The sequence below is a fragment of the Anguilla anguilla genome, chromosome 10, assembly GCF_013347855.1.
Source record: "Anguilla anguilla isolate fAngAng1 chromosome 10, fAngAng1.pri, whole genome shotgun sequence".
NCBI lineage: Eukaryota > Metazoa > Chordata > Actinopteri > Anguilliformes > Anguillidae > Anguilla > Anguilla anguilla.
In genome coordinates this window covers 34269639-34283668 of record NC_049210.1, presented here as the reverse complement: position 1 = coordinate 34283668, position 14030 = coordinate 34269639, and the positions used below count along the sequence as shown (strand labels likewise).

Below are 14030 nucleotides of genomic sequence, written 5' to 3'. Positions count from 1 at the left end.
GCGTGCAGGCGTGGCAGGTTCATACCAGGGCACGGCGTTGGGGGGGGGGGGGGGGGAACTGAGCCTCACGAGAAGAGCCGCGTGGACCCCCCCCCCCCCCCTTCCCCACCGCCCTTAGGCCCCCACCAATCCCATTGGCCAGATTATCTTAACGAGAACATTCACCCTTTAATCTTAAAAAGCAACAGTAGGGTTCGTCTGCTTCTCTCTCCTCACCCGCCGAGCACTTCTGAATGGGATGATTGGGGGGGGAGGGTGGGTGTGTTGGCGGTGGCGGGGGGGCTGTTAATTATTTCCAAAGGTCACGCCGTTAATGACTACCTGCTCGGCTAATGAGATTCTGAAAAGCTCCCTCACGACGCGCTCGGGACCCACTGCGTTTCGTCTTCAGTCGAGAGAGAAAAAAGAAAAAAAACCCGCGAGGAAGAATATCGGCGGGCGACGTCGGCCCCGTGACTGCCCCTGGAAGGAGGAAGGGGGGAAGGATGTTAAAAAACACAGATGGATCCCTACCGGTTTTGTCGAACACCTCGCACGCGTTTAATTTGGCAAAAGAAGAATGCTTGTTTCGCACGTTTATAAATACCAAGCTAATTAATTGGGCCGATTTCAGTTTTGTTTGCCCCCGAAACTATCGCTGCTGTCGAGGCAGCTTAAATATTTCTTCGCTACGCTCACAAACTTCAGTAGGTTCTGAGGCAGGTTTTTAGCTCGAAACTGCTAGGTTACTTCTCGTTTTGCTTGTAAAAATGTTTTTGAGTAGATGTGATGTCTGTCTGCTGTGCTTGGATTATAAACAGTGGAGGGAGCATTGACCTAATGAACATTTCTCTCTGGATTGGTGGGGAAAGGCTTCTTATTTTGTTCATAAAACATTTGATATTGCAATATACCGTGAGCTCCATAATGCTTAGGACAAATAAATATATCTTTTTTTTTGATTTGGCTCCACAATTTTATATTTGACATCAAAGAGGCATTTTTAGAGGCATTATACATAGCCCATACATCGGGACATTAATGTTATGTAAATGAAAGCAGATATGTTTATTTGTTACATATTTATTATTTTGCATGCAATGACGGTTTGAAGTCTGTGACCCATAGACATCTCCAGGTGCTTTATGTTCTATCAGGCGTGTACTGCAGCTCCTGCTTGTTTTGGGGGGCTAGTTGCCTAGTTGTCTTGCCTTCAGCATATGAAACGCATGTTCAGTTCGATTCAGTTCGGGTGAATGACCTGGCCATTCTGGAATTTTCCGGTTGCTGGCTTTGAAAGACTCCTTTGTGGCTTTAGCAGCATGTTTGGGATCGTTGTCTTGCTGTAGGATGAAGCACCGTCCAGTGAGTTTGGAAGAATTAGCTTGAGCTTGATGCTTCTGTAGACTTCATACCTGCACTAAGCAATTTGACACACCCGCCTAATCAGAAACACCTATAAATCCATTTGTTCCAAACATTATGGAGCTCGCTGTACTTACCCATTTGCATGCGCATTTGGTTAATTCTCATATATCAGCGGTGTCATAAGGACATTATTGGGAATTTGCCTTTCTGACATGAATTTTTTTTTTTTTTGCTTCTTGCTTCTTGTTTTGTGTCGCGTGTATAAAAACCCTTTGCCGGTCCTGCTAGCTTGGAGATTGACTTGTTTTCCTCGGTTAGAGTTAAGCCACATCGGTTGGCTTTGCCAGGGACTTCAAGGGATTTAAAGGAGAATCAGCTTTGTGTGGATAAGTCAATTGACCTTTCGCCCTCTGTAACTCTGGGACTTGGAAAGGTGAACATGTTTGCCTTTTTTTTATTTGTTAATATTACCGAGAGATTAAAAACCAGAGTTTCAAAGTTGCTCATTTTCACCTCGTATCTACCTCAGCTGTGACACGAGGTGCTGGGAGATCATCAGATAAATCGTCACTTGCAAAGAGAGAAAAAAAAAACTCCACAGCTAAGACGTGACTTTATTTACGATGGGTTTCGTTTCGTCAAAGGGAAGCTGAACAAATTTGATCGTAGCTCACCCATAAGTGCATTTCCGTAAACGAAATGTGAGATTTTGTATGTCAGTTGGTTCTTAGCATCCAAACAAATTTCTCATGCGCTATAAACTGTTTGTACTGTGTGCGTAAGTAATAAAAATAAAACACGGTTGTTAAACTTGTTTTGCATGTTTGTGCTTGTAGAATTCCATTTCTTTTATTCAATTCCATTTGTGTTTGTACTTTTTTATTCCAAAATTATTTGGATGAATTATAAGTCAATTGAATAAATCTGTGGGAAGCTGTCAGTTCATTTCTGATTATGTGTTTACACGGTTTTGTACAAATATTGATAAGTGAGGCCCGTGGTCTTTACTTGCTATAAGAATATTGTGTGTGTGTGTGTGTGTGTGTGTGTGTGTGTGTGTGGAGACACCAGTTATTTGCTTCCCATTCGTCCTGGGTTCAGGAGTGCAGTTACAGAGTATTGTAGTGGCATTGTATTCTCGGTTTTAACAAATGAAGATGGCTGAAAACAAACTTCTACGTGCGCAAGGAGTGGAGAGGGAAACGAAATGCGTTGCGTGCCCAGCTAAACCCCGGCCAGTCCCCGTGGAGCTTTACGCATCACAAAGAGAGAGAGAGACCCCCTTTGTGTTGGGTCATTTTATTTCCTCCTTTTGTTGCCCGGCGTTTAAGATAGAAACAGCTTGTTGTACTTTCACCTCGTGTGCCGGAGGGCACGGCTATTTATAGAAACAAGAACTTTTGAAATCTTTTTTTCACTCTTTCATTCTGTCTTTCTGTCTTTCTTTCTTTCTTTCTTTCTTTCTCTCTCCCCCCTCCGTTTCCGTTCCCCCCCCCCCCCCCCCCCTCACTTCTCGGGGATTGAAACCAGCTGAGGCCCCCCCGCAGCGGAGCTTCGAGAGCTGGGATTCGCTGCGGACGGCCTGTCCGTCAGCCCCGGGAATCGGGGGGCTCCGCCTCTTTTTGTGTGTGTGTGTGTGTGTGTGTGTGTTTTTTTTTTTCTTCAGTTGCGTTCTTTCCCTAATAAACGCCTCAAAACCGGTAGTTGGCTAAAAATAGACGGCGGCGGGCTCTAAAAATAGCTCTTGGCTCGCTGCGGCGCCGGGGAAAATGCAGAAAAATAGGCGTGGGATGGCTGAGCAACCCCCCACCCACCCCCACCCACCCCCACCCCCTCGGCTCCCTCCCTCCCTCCCTCCCTCCCTCCCTCCCCCCTCTCTGGCCGTGCCGGAGCACCCCTGGTCGTTGCGGCCATGGGGCTGCGCCCCCATCGGGTGCCGGGGACACAGCTCTCCGCCTCGGCTCCTCTTTACTGAGTCCGTTAATGACTCACGAGCTCCCGGCTGGCTGAATGCAGGGCTTTGTTTCTGAGCGCTTCTGATGGCCGAGGGAAAAAGATGTTGCACACGAGCGTGAACACAAACGGACACACACTGACACGCACACAGGAACGTGCGTGCGCACACACACACTACATACACTGACAGTCAAATGGAAGCACACACACCGGCAGACACGATATGGCACATAATACTGGCACACACACACCCACACACACACATACACAAGCAAACACAATACATATGCTGACAGGCAGGCAGACAGACAGACAAACAGACAGTCTGGCCCCTACACACACACACACACACACGCACACACACACACACATACATACATACATACATACTAGCAAGCGCAATACGTATGCTGACAGGCGGGCAGACAGACAGATAGTCTGGCACCTACGCAGACACACAAACACACACACACACACACACACACACACGCAGACACACACACACACACACACATACATGCATACATACATACATACTAGCAAGCACAGTACACATTTTGACAGGCGGGCAGACAGACAGATAGTCTGGCACATACGCAGACACACTCACACGCGCACACACACACACGCATACATACACACACACCCTAACTCTTTGCGTTGCCCATATCCGTTCGTAGTCGTTAGAGCTGATAACAAATCTCTCTTCAGAGCTCCTAACAGGCCTGAAGGACCCGCGGGGCGGGGAAATAGAATTAAATGGCGGGAGCGGAGTGCCTGTGGAGCCGCTCGCATTTGTCACGGTCTGTCCCCCGTCCAAGCGCGTCCGTCCCACGGACGAGGCAGGGAGTCGCTATCCGCGGGCTCCTTTTCTTCCGGCGCGTTCCGAACGACGCGAGATCGTTAAAAAAAGAGCGCCGAGCGGCGGCCCGGGAACGAGGAGAGAACCGCTCGCGGGAGGAACGAGTTCGCGCGTCGGCTCGAGCGCGAGAGAGCTCCGTTTCGGAAAGCCTGCAGGTGCCAGCCGAGGCTCGGCTCTTTAACCGAACAGACGGTTTCAGTACAAAGAGAGGATTCGGTTTTTGCGAAGAGTCTGCCGTATCGCGTTTGTGTAGACTTAAAGAGTCCGGAGAATTGAGCGCTCTTAGTTTTAAGTGTTACCGAGTGAACAAGTCGCCTCCGGCGAATGTAGCAGTCTTCGAGGACGCTTCTGTCGAGAACGTCTTCTTCTTTTATCGAAATGCAAACTTGAGCAGACTGTTGAACGATGTGCAACAGTTTTACTTTTTCTTTTTTTAAGAGATTAATTATGTCTTTTGACCTTAATTTTATGTATTTTAATAAGATTAAATAGAGGAAAAGCTGCATTTTTTAAATTATATTGAATGCAACTTTATGCATTCAGATTCTGAAGTCTTAAAGCAGATGTTCCAAACATTCAATAGGATGCTTTTACAGGGTCATTTATTAATTTATCAATTTATTTTTAGTTTTTATATATTTTTTAAATTTTGATTTATTTAATTGCTGTGAAGATCGGTCCCCTTAAAATGTTGCTGGCCAGACATTCAGGCCAATTGCTGGCATATTAAAATAGACCGTACAAAAACGTATTCTTGAATTTAATGCGGAAAATTTTGAAAATAACAAGGATCTATTTTTACAGCCGCGCTCATGGGACACCCCCCTCCCCCGGTCCTGGTCAGCATGGGCGGGGTGTGGAATTGCCAGGGCGGGCCCCATGAGGTCAAAATCCCCATCATTGTTACCCTCTGACTTGGTCCCCTTCCTGCAGTGCTGCATGTGATAAGGGCCGGTCAGACAAAAGCCGATAATTGATGGGGTGGGGAAAGGGAGGGGGTGGAGGGGGGGGGGGGGGCGTGGGGGTGGCCCTAGACTCACCACCCGAAAGAATCACTGCCCTTGTGTCGGCCCCCCCCCCACGCCCCATCCACCCCCCCCTTCGCCCACGAGGCAGACGGGTCACAGCCTGGCTGGTAACTTGGAAGGATCTGGCCCACAAGTGCCCTCTTCATGCAACCACACTGAGTGGCATTGTGTCCCTGTGGTGGATTAGCAATTATCCTGAGATGAATAACCGCACTGTCACCCCTCTCTTCTGCCCCGGACAGATGTGGCCGGCAGTAAACATCGGTCGGTCACATGGGATTAAGGGACTCGCTTCAACGGGTGATCCCAAATGTGAGAAGCGCGAGCCCGTGAGAGTGCTTGTGAAAGCGTAAGAGTCTGTGGAAGCTGCCACGTGTGTGTGTGTGTGTGTGTGTGTGTGTGTGTGTACCTCATCAAGGTTTTGGGTTTTGACCTCAGTTGAGTCATGTCTTCAGCCACAGCAGACTCAGTTTACTCCTACAGCATATATTCCTAACATTAAAACGGTCTGTCTCCCAGCCGACTAAAGCTGAGACATTCCAGATTGATGCATGTTCTGAAGATTCATCAAGGGTCAGACGTTCAGTTCTGTAACGGGGCACCAGAACCTCTGGTGAGCCTGTAGTGGGTGCCTGGGGGAGGTGGGGGTCCTGTAGAGGGTGTCTGGGGGGGGCCCATGGAATCTGTGGCCTTTCTAAGTTCAGGGAAAATCATCTCTTGAGAAAATAATTGATGCAAAGTAAATTCAGCTATGCGAAATCCTTGCTGTCATTAACGGTGCTTGGGTCTCATTGGAGAGGCTATGTTTTATCAGCCATGCTGCTCCATGGTGTACCGACACACGATGTTTCCTTTAAAAAATAAAAAGAATAAAAAAGGATATTTTCCAAGTGCCACCACTGTGACATCACTTTTAGAGAGATCTCCCAGCCCTAGTAGTGTGACAAGGCCGGCGTTTCGTCCGAGCAGCTTGGACGTCAAGGCGCTTTATAGGAACTAGTTTGAGCTCATGACCAAAGGAAACACCCAAGCGAGGACGCATTGAAACGGCACCCGTTAAAACCCCTGATGTGTGTTAACATTTAAAGTGCTCGTGTCCGTCCGAGAGCTTCAGAAGACATTGGACTGTAGCCGAAGCTGTAGCTGCGCTACTGCGCTGCTACCGTGCAGTGCTATGCGAATCAGCGCCGCTATTTTATCAGTTTCTGAGCTGATAATGTTACATTTTATCTCTGTCTCTCATCACCGCATGAATGTTCAGCCTCTCCGAATTACAGTAGCTGGCAGCCGCTCTGAGACCCTGTCTTTGTGCCGGGGATTAGCAGGGATCGGGCAGACCCTCTCCGCATTAAATATCTAAAGCTCTGTTTTTTGTTTAGCTCATCCTACGAGATCCACAGACAGTTGTAATTACACGCCGGAGTGCGTTATTATGGGATGCGCGGGCCCTTTGCTTCTGGGCTGTTAGATCACACGCTCCAGCCTTTGATTCTTGATTACAGTGTGCGGGGGTCTTCAAAATGGGGGGAATTACGGTAAAGGCACCCCCCCCCCCCCCCCCCGACACGGGATGATTTTTACGAGGGTGCCAGGCCGCAGTGGTCTAAGTCAGAGTGATGGCCCCAATTTGTGTCACGACCAAACGAGGGGTAAACCGAGGGGATACCCACCCCCCCCCCACCCCACAAGGCTCTCCTGATGTCCTCCCTGAACGTGCCTCTCGCACGGTCCTGGCACGGTCAAACCGCGCTTATTAAAATGAAAGCCTCCCACTTTGGATTCCCCATCTGCTTCCAATAAACCCAGCCACGCTTGATCTCCCCAATGCCCGCCACCACACCAAACAAGCAGCCGTCCTTCAAACCCCTTCCCCCTCTCGAAATCCCCCCCCCCCCCCCCAAACACACCCCCTCCAGGAATACGCTTAGAGTGCACGTTAGCGGACTGCGCTAGAAGCGGCTTTTTGAAGTCGCAGGTTCTCGGTGACGCCGGTGGTTCCTCTCGTGACGGGCGATCCGGGGTGGTCGTGCGGGCCGGGCTCTGCTTTAAAAATGCATGACCGTCGAAACGCGCTAGCTCGCACGCGTGCGCTTTGCACGAGCGCGGCCTTACCGAACGGCGTCGCGGCGCGATGCGAAGCGAAGCGGACGTCGGGAGAAAGAGAAGAAACGTCTGCCGTTGCCCTGACGAAATTTCGCACGACGACTTCGACAGAACCGCCTCCAGTTCCGAAAAGGAATTAATGGCTGATTGTCTGCTTTGTTTTCCTGAAATGCGAAACTCGATTCACTGCTGAACAGTGATGTTGTTAAAATTGTTATGAGCCTGGCTCTGGCCAAACCGGAATTGAGGACAAAAACCAACTTGCTGACAAGTGAAATGTAAGGCAAGTTTTCATTAAGAGTCTTTTCTTTACCCCCAGTCCATCGTCCGTTCTACATGGCCGGAGTCTGTGGCATAGAGTTCAGAGGCTCAGAGACGTTGTCCTGTTCCACACACGATTGCCAATCGTGTGGCTGAAGCAGAGTAAACACGCTCGGCGGACCCTGTAGGCCGTCCTGTGAAAAGCCGTCGGTGGTCGATCTCAGTTCTCATTAAAACGCGTACGGGATATCTGCTGGGAGGTTTCAGTGTTTCACTTTCAGCCAAAAAATTTCCAAGTATTTAAAAATTAGTCCCCCCGGGCCATAAGTTTTTTAGATAGACAAAACAAGTTCACATCTAGGTCAGTGGTGCATACAAAGATGATTCGTTCAACCAAACCAAATCAATGGGTTTAATTTTCTCGTAGAGCGACGTTCACACATCCAGATATTTTTGTTTTACTAATATTTTTTGTTGATATGTTTCAGCCTTTAATATTCCGCGGTAGGGCCGCTGCGAGGGGGCATGTTGGGTAAAGGGTATTTGCCGTGCCGCGGCGTCATCGGAATGGCACATAAACACCGGGCGGGTGGAACGAGCGGCCCCCGTCTCCGCCCCGCGCCGAGAATCTCCATATAAGGGCCTGGTGGGCGAGTGGGGCGTGGCCACAGCTGAGCAAGTTACCTTTTTTAAAAAGGGTCCAGAAATAGCCCGCCATGCTGTGATTCTGTCTCGCCTGAATTTCTGGGGGTGCCCGGGGGGTGGGGAAGGGGGCGGGGGGGGGGGGTGGGTTGTGTGGGGATCAGCGACGCGGGGGAGTCGTCCCTTAGCGACCGATGATTCGACGCCACGGGTACGCGGTTACCCCCCTCTGAACATCGCGGTAATATCGGAGCACAAGGGGGGGGGGGGGGGATGGATGGGGATGTGCAGCAGCCACAGTGCTGAACGAAGGCGGGGGAGGGGGGGGGGGGGTTGGGGTAGAATGGCAGAACGGAGCGGGTTAACATGGAGGGGTCCCGGCTCTGTATCCCGATACCGACGGCAGGGGCGCCCGGGGGGTGTGAGGGGGGGCGGGGGTGGGGGGCACGTAGACCAGGGGCATAGCGCAGAGTCAGTGGATGTCCACAGAAGGTAGAAGGTATGGGGGGGGGGGCTGAGAGTCAGCTGTCCAACCAAACCCCCACCCCCCACCCCCCCACTCGAGCCTGCCAGTAATGCACACGGCACAGTTCCCAGGCTGAAGGTTACTGATGATGAAGGTATGTAGGACGCTGTGTCTACATTCTGCCTGGCACCGAGCAGGCCCCTGACAGGCCCAGCCGGGAGGGAGAGTGATGAAGAAGTGGTTTAATTAGGAGCGATCCTCAGAAGGGGGAGGAGGGAGGAGAGAGAGTTTTTTACCCTCTCTCTATCTCTCTCTCTCTCTCTCTCTCCCTTGTCTTTCTTTCCATTCCTGCTCTATTCTCTCTCCTATTTTCTTTCTCTCTATCCTCTATCCTCCCTTTTCTTCCCTTCCCGTGCCATTCTGTTTTTCGCCCGCTGTTGCTTGCTGCTTTGTTAGGCCGGTCTCACTTCAGTCAGAGCCTTGGGTCACGGCGACTTTCCCCCCCTAGTGCTGGGAGATGTCAGCATCGTCGGACACAGAACTGTTTACCGCCCCCCCCCCCCCCCTCCGAGTCCAGCTCTTTCTTAGTCACAGTCAGACTGGTGACGTTTCTTATGATGGAACTTTCAAAGGCAAAGCATTTATATTGCTGAGTGGAAAGCAGGCACAATGCGATCAATGTTATTTACATACACTGCATTGCCCAGAGACCTGTGTTTCTTTGAAAATCCTTTGAAAAGAATTGTAGCCATTTGATATTCAAATGCGATTCTGTGCTTGTATGTATTGTATTGTATTGTGTTTGAACAGTGTCTGTATGACAATTCTGAAGGCGCCCTTAAGTTCTGAGAAACAGTGAAATAGTAATGTGCGTTAACTCCTACTAACCACAAAGTAAGATGCTCAGTGTTAAATCAACTCTCACGGAGTACATATGGTCCCAGTTCCAGTAAATTAACACTGTAAATGAATACTGGACATTTTACTGTGCAAAGATGGAATTTGACTCGAGAAATGTGGCTGTGCTGGCCGTGTGTGTGTGTGTGTGTGTGTGTGTGTGTGTGTGCGTCCACATGTGTATTTGTTGTGTGTGTGTGTGTGCGTGTGTGCGTGTGTGTGTGTGTTTGTCTGCGTCTGTTTGTTTGTGCTTTTTTCCCCTGAGCCAAATGTTCCCCCGTTGAAGCAGTGATGTCAGAGGATGCAGAAAAAAACCCCAGCCCTGATTGGGTGGGGTGAAGGTGGCAGAATGTTGTTTGTCACAGATGGCAGGGGGTTGGGGGTTGGGGGTTGGTTTGGGGGGTGGGGGGTGGGGGGTGGGGGTTGGGGGTGCAAGTCTGTAACCGTAGAGAGGACCTTCTATGGCCATCCCCTGCTACCGGGGGCTGTGATTGGCTGGATACAGAGCCTCCGGGGGGGAGGGGGTGGGGGGGGGCATGACAGGTGTGGGGGGAGATGACAGGTGCGAATGTCTTGAATGAGTGGAATTGCTCCGGGCCGGGCGAGGCCATCGCTTGCCCCGCCCCCGAGGCGCTGAGGCGCGCCGGAAAGCTGAGCCAGGGGCCGCGTGCCTTCCGATCACATGACGCCCCCCCTCCAAAATTTTCGCTCCGAAGCGCCACCGCGACGCTCTCCCCATTTTCTCAGTCTAACCCCCTTCTCCAGTCTTCCTCCCTCGGGTCCCTGATCCAAGCTAGGACAGCCCCTGGAGCCATCAGTCTGGGCCCAGCCATGCATTACCCCCTCCTGTAGATAGAGGGCAGCATTTCAGCAAGTTGTTCTGAAAATCCATGTTGACTGTACACCTAGTTTTAGGACAGCTGACTTCATTGCCTACATTAACTTCATCCCAGGCGTTCTGTCACACAAAAAGTTTTTGCTATAGTTTCTTTTTGTCTGTTTTTTTGTGGCTTGTCAGGAGTAATGTGCAACATGACCTTTCATCACATGAATTTACAGTTAGATATTACACAGTGAAATGCCCAGGGTTAATTCAGCTCTAACTGAAATAGCCAGACTCAGACTCCATGAGAGTTGATTTAACACTGAACACGTTATGTGTAATGCCCTAGCTGTCAACTTGTAAGATGAAAGGTCATGTACATAAATATACTGCCTTTTTCGGGTGTATTAAAAAGTAATTTTTAAAAAAATGTACTGTTGGAAAAATGTTTTTTCCTTCTTTTATTAAAAAATTTGACAGCAGTACAAATCATAAAGACGCACGAAATTAATAATAATAATGAAACAAAAAAAAATAAAAAATCAGGTGAAGACTTCTCGGGTTTAACCGCCGAACATCCTAATTATTAAGAGTGTCACGCAAACGAAGAGATTACGGCGTCGCCGTGCCGACCTGTCTGAGTTCCCTCAGTCATCCCGGGCGGAAATATGAGCGGCTCCAAAGTAAATTTAATTACTGCGGTCTGACGCCGGCGCTCGCGCGGAAGCCTGAACGCCGCCGTCGCGCGTGAGAGACGATCGAGCGCTTCAGTCGTCGTCGGCGACGGCGGCGGCGGCGGCGGCGGCGGGGGGGAAGCGCTAATATTCGCCTCCGCTAATCCCCTTTTATTAAACCCAGTCAATCTGGTAGGAGAGGGCTTTGATTAGCCCCGATAGCTATCCGCTCCCCCTCGCCCTGTGAGTGCGGCACAAAGAAAATCGGCACAATTCTAAACTCTTCTTCTGCCCGCCCCCGCCCCCCCCCGCCCCCCGTCCTCCGTCCTCGTCCGTCGCGCGAAACGGAGCTCCGTCGGGACCCGGAGAGAGGCGGAGGGGCGTCCGCGCCTCCGGAGGGGAGAGGGGTTTGGGGAGGAGGCGCCCCGGAGCCCTCCGGAGGAGGTGCCATTTCTGCTAGAATGTGGCCATCAGGTGGCTGCGCGGGGATATTGCTCCCCGAGCGCAATTCAGGGTCCGCTGCCAAGGCAACGGACCTCGCAGGGGGTGAACCCTGAACGTTCCTTTTTAAATACCCAACGTGGTCTTCTTCCTTTTTCTTTGTTTTCATCTACAAATTAGCAACTTTTTTAATTTTTTTTTTGCGGTTGAATTTACATAGCCGGGCACCTGATTCTGTCATCGTGCTGACGTTCGTTTCCTCGGGGGACGGTTTATTTGCGCGGACGCTGCTTTTTAATGCGTTTCGCCTTCCGGGGGGCTTCAAGGTGTTATTTTGGCAAGGTTCCCGACGTCCCCCTCTTTTTCCGCTGCCTTCTATGCGTCCCACTGAAAAGCGCGCGACTGTTTTTGTTTTTGTTGTTAACCCCCCAGCCCGTCCCCCCCCCCCCATGTTTTCAGACGTTGAGAAAGAAGGGGCTAAACGGCTGCGACAGCCCCGACCCGGACGCGGACGACTCGGTGGGCCACAGCCCCGAGTCCGAGGACAAGTACCGGAAGATCAACGAGGACATCGATCTGATGATCAGCCGACAGAGGCTGTGTGTAAGTACGCTCAGACTCCCACCCCAGCCTAATTTCGCTCCTCTCTCTCTCTCTCTCCTCTTTCTCTGTCTTTTTTTTGTTTTGTTTTGTTTTGTTTTTTTTTGTTTGTTGTTGTTGTTGTGTGCGTCTTTTCTGTGGAAATTTCCGGGCTGGGGGGGAACGCCCGAGCCAGGCTTTGAGCAAGAAGGAGAACAAGGGCTCAGAGAGCCCGGAGCTTGACTCCTCCTTCACGCTCACCCCACGCACCGAGGAGAAATACAAACAAATTAACGAGGAGTTTGATAATATGATCAAGACCCATAAGATCCCTGTAAGTACCTCACACAGAGAAAAGAAGACCCTCACCCCCCCCCCCCCCCCCCCCCCCCCCCCCCCCCCCCCCCCCCCCCCCCCCCCCCCCCCCCCCCCCCCCCCCCCACCGCAGTAACCCATTTAACCCTTGCCGTGTGGCCTTTTTTTGGAACATATTAATCTCCCCAAGAAACAAAATGAAAGCCTTTCCCGTAGTCCGGGATGGCAACTTATTTAAGTGGTCAGTAAAGACAAAACAGATGTGAATGTGAATCCAGTGGTTTGCATTGTAAAAGACAAAAGCATCTCAAGATCTGGCAGTTGAGGGGTTTTTAACCATGTTTTTTCAGTTCTGTGTTCATGTGCCAGCAGTCATATTCTAGCATGACTGAAAACGGTACCAAAAATAAAATAAAAATACAAATTTTTTTCATTCAGGTAATATGGCTCCCTATCAAATTGACTGTCTTAATTATTCAGCTAGTTCACCACACTCAAAGGGTTAAAGCTCTGAAGATTGCATGTTGGGTGCCTAACAGAAGAGCTGGAACCGTGTTATGTATTTGAACATACGCAGTGGAGGAGGAGGTGGTGGCTTTTCAGCGCTGCTAACACTAGATCAGATCGACTGCTTTGCTTCTTGGGTCCCGAAGATCTTCCCGCTCTTAACCCACAAGCTGCACTCACCACATCACTCTCAGCTGCCACCAGCCTGGCCCCACCGATCAGGAGAGAGAAAATCCTGCCTTGCATGTTTTTCCTGTTGTCTTGTCCAACATTCCGGAACCCGCACACACATGCGCGCACACACACTTACATACGCGCGCATACACATACACACACACACACACACACACACACAACCATGCACATTCACATACACACACACACACACACACACACACACACACACACACACAACCACGCACGTTCACACACAACCATGCGCATTCACACACACATGCACCCATCCATGCTGTCCCCACTTAAAAGCACGCTTCTCACCTAATCCTGATTAACACTTCCAATGTTTGGTTCAGAAAAACGATTCAGCTCGTTGCTTTAATATTTTGTGTGGGGTCTGGTTTTGTCACCTGTGGAATGGATGTTCTTTTTTTTCCCCCTGCTGTGTTGTTTCTGATGTTTCTACACGCACAGCACGTGGTGGAGGTCATATTGCGCCCTGACCACAAGAAACACCAGTATCTGTTGCTATTTATGAGGAGGCCCGTGTCCTCGGTGTGAACTTGTGTGAACTAAAACAAGCCTAAAACAATGTGTACTTAGTTTATTAAGAAAACAGAGCATATTTGGGAGAATAAAATTCAGTTATGAGCGCGGATTGAAAGCTAGTTGCCGCAGGCGGAGAGTTATTGGAGCGATGTGGGGTGGAGGTTGGGGGTTTGGATCGGTTGTGGTAACGACTGGGGCAGATTTCTCTTTTATTTCGGAGCGGGGCGGAAGGTGGATGGGACGGAGTGGGAGGGGCCGGTGGAGCGTGTCGTTCGAGGGACTGGCAGCGGTAATAGAGCCTCTTCAGGGAGCGAGTGACAGTTCGGAGCGCGGTCTCCGTGGTTACTGAGCGCCGGGCTGCTGGATTTCAGAGCTGGGGAGGGGCGGGGGGTGGGGGGGGGGG

General features: G+C 50.4%; 1 protein-coding gene across 7 annotated transcripts in view; it reads left to right on the top strand.

The window, feature by feature from the left end:
• The window catches only part of mef2cb (myocyte enhancer factor 2cb), an 80146-nt gene that overhangs the window by 51878 nt on the left and 14238 nt on the right, over positions 1 to 14030 (top strand). For 5 of the 7 annotated variants that reach the window (XM_035379257.1, XM_035379260.1, XM_035379255.1 and 2 more), the window contains one exon: positions 11960 to 12103. In XM_035379257.1, the coding sequence (XP_035235148.1) occupies positions 11960 to 12103 (144 nt within the window). Of the gene's footprint in view, positions 1 to 11959; positions 12104 to 12275; positions 12414 to 14030 lie in introns of all 7 variants that reach the window. The other 2 variants (XM_035379259.1, XM_035379258.1) reach the window with 1 other exon arrangement.